General features: G+C 51.4%; 3 protein-coding genes across 3 annotated transcripts; 1 reads left to right on the top strand and 2 right to left on the bottom strand.

The window, feature by feature from the left end:
• Positions 1-400: 400 nt before the first annotated feature.
• Positions 401-1,207, bottom strand: TRV_01246 (glycosyltransferase family protein; the record flags this gene model as incomplete). The annotated part of the gene is made up of 1 exon (XM_003024545.1): positions 401-1,207. The coding sequence occupies one exon, from the start codon at positions 1,205-1,207 to the stop codon at positions 401-403; it is 807 nt and encodes a 268-aa protein (XP_003024591.1).
• Positions 1,208-1,798: 591 nt separating this feature from the next.
• TRV_01245 (uncharacterized protein) lies at positions 1,799-4,608 on the top strand (the record flags this gene model as incomplete). Its single annotated transcript, XM_003024544.1, has 3 exons — positions 1,799-1,924; positions 1,984-2,868; positions 2,929-4,608. The coding sequence occupies 3 exons, from the start codon at positions 1,799-1,801 to the stop codon at positions 4,606-4,608; spliced, it is 2,691 nt and encodes an 896-aa protein (XP_003024590.1).
• A 476-nt stretch (positions 4,609-5,084) lies between these two features.
• TRV_01244 (uncharacterized protein) lies at positions 5,085-6,296 on the bottom strand (the record flags this gene model as incomplete). The annotated part of the gene is made up of 2 exons (XM_003024543.1): positions 5,085-5,920; positions 5,993-6,296. 2 exons carry the CDS (start codon positions 6,294-6,296, stop codon positions 5,085-5,087), a joined length of 1,140 nt encoding a protein of 379 aa, XP_003024589.1.
• Between the last annotated feature and the right edge of the window lie 388 nt (positions 6,297-6,684).

Genomic DNA, 6,684 nt, shown 5'->3' with positions numbered 1-6,684 from the left:
TTTTCTTTTCACCCGCCTGCGATTATCGTGTAGAGGATTTTTGCTCATGCATCTTGTTCTTCCTCCTCTATCCCAACGTTGTACCATCCGGTCGATCGCTTTTATGTATAACCAGCGCCGTGTGACGGCCTGTCTCCCCCGGAGAAGTATGGCCTATAGCTTCCGGCATCCCCTTTGCACTACCACCCATTAACTCTAGAGAGCTAGAATGGACAACATGAACCGTCTCTTGCTCGGCCCCCTCCAATCTCCCTCCGTCCAGCATCCAACTGAAACATCAATTGCCGGCCGGCAATAACATATAACCCATAAGAGATAGACCGCATCTCGTATATGTATGGTTCCTTCTCATGTATTATGTATATGTAGTGACTCCCACCCCATTTTTGCCTCACGTCGCCTAGCTCAGCAACGTCCCAACATATTCAGCCTTTCTTCCAAATCCAAACCACCCTGAGTAACCAGCTAGGCCTTCCCACTGCACCAAGAATCGGTCGACGAGAGGGAAAAGGATCTTTCCCGACAAACTCACGGTAGTCACGCGAGCCCAGGACTCGATGAATATCGTCCGTAGATATCGTCTGGTTCCACGGCGTTGATCTCGAGGCCCGGAGTGGGAACGGGACTCGGGGCCAGAGTAGGTACTAGTCTTGGACTTGAAAGAGATATCTGATCTGGTCTGGGGCAGGATGCGGCATACCAGCGGGTCGAACAGACGGAGAAGTCGGGCGGCCACGACCACGCAGACTCCCGTGCCAGGCCCGTTCGTAAGAATGATGTCAGGATATCCGGGGCAAGGGGAGCTTGAAGAACTTGAGTGAGCGGTGAGGGTGAGTTGATCGGGATGTCTGCCCATAAGCACCAGCATGCAGAATCCGAAGCATTGCAGCGTAGTCAACGGCGCAGTCAGGAAGGATTGATGGACCCTCCTTGCGCGAGGGACCGTTATGATGGTATAGTTGCTGCTCTTACTCTCATCCTGGCCCATTTGTTCACTGGTTCCAATGCTTTCTTCATACTCGACGGCTTTCCTCGCGCTGAATGCGTCTCCAGAGCTTACGATGTATGTACGTCTGATATACACCGCTGGATCCAGCTCCGCATATCTGAGCATGGAGAGCATCTCCTCCGTATGTCCTCCACTTCCCAAGACAACCAGAAGATGGACTGGACGGCAAGGCTGTCTCACTTGTGCCTGTATATCCATCTTGCCCGGCCAGAACATTGCCAACTATCCACAGGTTTAGCTATGTAATCATTCAGCCTAGGAGTGAGGTTTCAACTGTACCGTAACCAAGCAGATAAGGGCCAGCAAGGCCACGGCCGCTGTGAGAACTGGATACTCCATGGCCAAAAGCAGCATTCACTGGGGTATCAATGGTATCAATCTATCACAAACTGTCTGTCAATTGTTTGATGCAGCTTTTGTATCTGCCGCCTGCGTGTCTCATCTCCTGGTAGCCAACAGGCAGTTACCGTATGGCTAGAATTCACGACCGACGTCTCCTCCCTTCCAGCATCTTCAGCCGCCTGCCCGGCTCTGCTGGCTATTGTATTCTGGTCTAGTTGTTGTCTGCTATTGAGTGCTAGTTGTTATTGACTGCCGAAGAGGTGTTGTTGCTCCGTCGGCGATTAACGAGCTAGCGCGCCTTAACTAAAGCCGCCAGCCGCCCCGAAAAGCGAAAAGAAAAGTTGACGATAACAAATAAAATAACTAATGATAATAATCAAAATAATAACAACCACCTTCTATCACTCCACGACCCGGGCCTTGCTTGCTTGCTTCATGTAGGCTGCGATGGCTCCCTTCTTCCAAAAGCGACTGCGATGCTTCTACTGCGGCGGAAACTCTAGGCAGATATACAAGAATGCCGTCCGGCGGTGGAAGTGCGAGAGCTGTCAGGCTGTCAACTATCTAGACGAAGTACGTTGCCCATCGAAACAACCTGTATCTACATCTATACTGACGGCGGCAATGGGTAGAATGGCGAAATAACCGATCCGCCGGTCGCTGAGGTGTCGACGGAGAAGCGGTTCCATCGGTACGCTGCTCCCGTTTCGCCGTCAATATCATCACTATCACAATCCTTCGAGGAGCAGCCAGAGCAACCAAGTGCGGCCGATTCTACCATCTTCTGCTCTACCTGCCAGAAGAACCAGTATCTCTTCACCCAGACATTGGCTTCGTATCTCCCGGACCCGTCACACCCCGAGTATGCGGCCTACGAAAAGTCATATCCGTCCTATAAACGGAGCTTGGAGGAACGCTACCCGCAGGTGTGTGAGAAATGCAAGCCGCGGGTCATCGATCGCATCAGACAAGCCGGATACGCAGCTAAAACAGACCATCTGCGGCGCATGATGGAACGTAGCAAGGGCAAATCGACCCGGAAGCGAAGGCAGATGTGGAAGTGGAAGAGCCTGTTGGTTTCTACGGGCGCCTTTTCGTTCTGGTCAAGTGTTGCTGGCCAACTAGTCTGGGACGTCGTCGCCTTTGCATCTTCCGCTTACGAGCTGCAGGAGGTAGAGGTGGCTTCAATGTCGATGTCCTCTCTCGGAAGCCACTGCGTTTCTAGCTCCGTCCAAAATTTTCGCATTCCCGGAGAGTGTGCTACGTTTCTTGCACCTTATGCCGGCCTTTCGTTGATTCTCGGTGCATTTGCTCTCTGGTGGAACCCGAAGCTGAGACTGAAAGTTGAAGGCCATCATGGCCGGTTGATTGGACTACGAGAGTATTATCGTATTCAGATTGTTGCTCTCATGGTCAGGTTTATGGCGTGGGCCGGTTTGCAAGACCCTGCGATTACGGGCCTACATCCCCATTTAAACCCGTCGATACATGCTTTTGTGGCTATATTTACCTTGATTGTAAGTCGTGCTGCTTTTCTCGTTTACCAAGGTCTCTGGAATTATACTAATGGTGGATAGACTACCTTTGCATCAACATCTACTATCAAATTCGAAAAGAGACCGCTTGTTGATTGGCATGACCATACCGAGGAATTGCTATCCAGTACAAACAGCAGCGATGGAACGCAGTTGAAGAGTCCTCCAGAGCCACAAGCCTCTGAGATAGGCAGCCAGTCAGTTCCTAAGCGGTTTCCTATTGCCAGCCTCGCGCCACGCCGTTTGGCTACCCCCGAGCCATACATCCCACCAACTCCTCCACTAGACCCTCGACAGGAAGATGTCGATGCGATGGACTGGACTCCATCCCGGCCGTCTCTGCAAGTCCCGGTTAAACCTACAAGTCAGCAGGCATCAGCACTTTCTTCTTCAATGCTCTTCCAGGGCCAGCTACCCCAAGTGCCAAAACCGCCATCATGGAACCTTCGGAACCCAGTTGTGGGAAAGGCGGAACAGATCCAGAAAAAACCCAACCCATTCCATCAAGCTCCTGTCTTACAGCCTACACGGCTCTCTTTAGAGGAAGACGAGATTGAGACGGAAGACGAGGATGATCAGAAGCATAAACCGGTCCGGACTGATGCTGTCTTCGCGGCGCCCAAATTTTTCCCTCCCGGACTAACAGCCGAAACTGGCCTGGAGAACCTGTTTGACCAAGCTTTCTCCATCGCCGATGGACCGAGTGCCCAACAGAACCAGCCTGGTCAAGCTTCTATCAACCAGAAGTCTACAGCTTCTGGAAACAAGCCAACACATGTCTTGCGAACTACCCTCCTGCTATCCTGTCTGGTCTTGTGGATAATCACCAAGGTATATACCGAGCCCGCAAAGTCTATAGAGTCGGTGATACTTGGTATATCCTTCCTTGTTGCTGCCTTTTCATTTTTGGAGTCCCTGATGAAGCCAATGGCAGTCTGGAATGTGACCGAGATCTTGCTGTCTATGTTTGAATTGGTATCTTGCCTTTACCTGGCTGTGGTCCAGGCTCGTCAACTTGACAGCCCAGTTGGCCTGGATAACGCTGGGATATATTTGGTTTCCTTCATGATGGGACATGAGATGTTTGGACTTGGGCCTCTCCTGGCCCCCCATACCAGCCTGACAGAGCCCAAAAATACCCCCAAAGCCGCAGAGGCAGAGACAAGGACAGACAAGAAGCCTTTTTCTCCTACGTCATCCGCAGCCGGGTCGTTTACTACCTTGAGCATGAGCCAAAACAGCCTCTCTCCAGGCAGCCGGTACGCCGGTAGCCCCCAAGCGAGACGGCCACAGACCGCCAACAACAGAATGAGCCCTAATACCAACTCTCCACCAAGCGTCCTCCCCCAAAGACACCACAACAGCTTTCCTGACTTTGCGACGCGATTGAAGGCAACACCACAGCCATCATTCACACCTACTACTGCATTTGCAGGCTATACTCCAGCCCCAGCTGCCAGGAGACCAAAGCCAACTCTGTCATTCTCCCCATCATTTGACTCAGCTTTGCAAGACAGCCCCTTCTCCCCTACCTCTACAGCATCAGACTCTGCCTCGTCAGTTGCATCAGAAGTCCAAACGCCTGTTTCCCGGCTTAGATTTTCAAACATAGGCCCTAGCAACCCCAGTCCCTCAATTATCAAATCTCTAAACCTCAATGACGGCCCAGCGCCTCGAGCCACGCCTAATGCACGGTATTCACTACGCCAGAGGCGTAACTAAAAATGATACCAGACAGGCCACTGACGCTTTCTTTCTTCGTCTTCGTTTGTTAAAAAATACCATTTGGCTTCTTTAGTGTATGTTACCCTTGATGATCCATATTGACTGGCCTACCCTCGTTCTGTACACACAAACTAGTACTGCATACCTAGACAGTATATGGCGTTTTGTGGAGATTAGCGTCGTACTGACTTTTGATACCTGGACGTTCACTTTCTTTTTTATTAATGCAATGTATGTGATGATGTGAATTATTTCTTCTACCGTTATATCTGTTTTACCGGAAATCTAGTCAGGGTAAGAATAATCTCGAGATGTATTTTAAAATTAAGATGTCGACATGTCCAAATGTATATGCATTAAGAATTTGAGATCTAGATCTAGCTGACCAAAGTTAATAGGGTAGGCACACGAGCCGTGTATCACAAAATGGGCTACCCTGGATTCTGCCTAATAGCGAAGATATGACTGCAAGTTCACTTTGCCTGTTCGTCCTTATTCTGCGTAGGAGCAATCGTTGGCCGTGTGGGTATTGTCTGTGGCAGCGGAGGAAGCAAGTTCTTCGCGGCTTCCCTGGCATTCTGTGCCATGAGGGCATCTATGACGACCAGAGCAGCCATGGCCTCAACGATGGGGACGGCTCTTGGTACGACACAGGGGTCATGTCGCCCCTTTGCTTCGAGAACACCTTCCTCAAAGTTATAAGAAGCGGTTGTCTGGGCCTGTCCAATAGTCGCTGGTGGCTTGAAGGCAACACGGAAGTAAATTGAGGCTCCATTGGAGATACCTCCCTGGATACCACCAGAGTTGTTGGTCTTGGTAGTCAGCTTCTTTCCAGAACCGTTAGTCTCTACCACGAAGGGATCATTGTGAGTCGATCCAGGCACTTCACAGCCCAGGAAACCAGAACCGATCTCGAAGCCCTTTGTAGCGGGGATCGAGAGCATAGCGTGTGCAAGCTTAGCTTCTAGCTTATCGAAGCAAGGCTCTCCCAGGCCAACGGGGACGTTTCTGATGACACATGTGACGGTCCCTCCGATGCTATCTGACAGATCGCGATGATGTTCAATCAACTTAGTCATTCTTTGAGCAGCTTCTGCATGCGGACATCGAATCGGGGCGAAGGAGTCCACAGTCTTCCGGTCAATTGTCTCGATGAGCTTGAGGAAGTCCGGGTTGGTTACCGGGCTGGGGTGCTCGGGTGTGGGAGGGAAGAGATGCTCGTGTCCAACAGAGGAGACAAAGGAGACTATCTCTACGTTATGGGAGAGCTTGAGATACTTCTCCGCAATAGCACCGGCAGCCACTCGACCTGGAACTGTGTGTTAACAGAGATACTACCTGTGATGATTTGGCTTGAGTATATAGCACAAGGAAGCCATACCGATGGTCTCTCGTGCACTGCTTCTGCCGCCACCACTGCTGGCCTTGACGCCGTACTTTTCCAGGTAGGTGAAGTCAGCATGGCTGGGTCGAGGGTACATGTCCATGGTGCTGTTTCCATAGTCCTTGGGCCGCTGGTCTTCGTTCCGCACCACCATGCCTATTGGCGTGCCCAGGGTGATACCGAACTCGGTTCCAGACTGTATCTCGACCCTATCCTTTTCGTTTCGAGGGGTTGTCAGAGCACTCTGTCCGGGTCTCCTCCTTGTCATCTGAGGCTGGATGTCTGCCTCTGTGAGCTCCATGCCGGGAGGACACCCGTCGACGATGCAGCCGACAGAGCGGCAGTGTGACTCGCCATAGCTACGCCTCTGGTCAGCAGAACTGATACGGTATATGTCAATGGAGGGAATCCGTACGTGGTGACCCTGAAATGCTCTCCAAAGGTCGACATCTTGAAGCTCTTCCTCTAGCTAGTTAACTCTTGCACTTTAGCTGGACGGTGGGGTTGGACGGCAGGCAGGGATCGAGGGCGTTATATAACTAGACAGCTGCTCGGTCGCTGTGAGATCGGTCAGTCAGAGGAATACGGGCGCCAGTCTGGTCCGTCCAGAGTCCAATCGCTTGATCTCAGCCAGCCAGGCTTCTCCTGCTCTCGACTTCTTGTCTTCTTCTTCTTCTTCTTCTTCTTCT

This window comes from Trichophyton verrucosum (assembly GCF_000151505.1).
Source record: "Trichophyton verrucosum HKI 0517 chromosome Unknown contig00107_1.f1.exp, whole genome shotgun sequence".
Classification (NCBI taxonomy): domain Eukaryota; kingdom Fungi; phylum Ascomycota; class Eurotiomycetes; order Onygenales; family Arthrodermataceae; genus Trichophyton; species Trichophyton verrucosum.
Note: the sequence above shows the minus strand (reverse complement) of the source record. Positions and strands in the feature narration are given on the sequence as shown.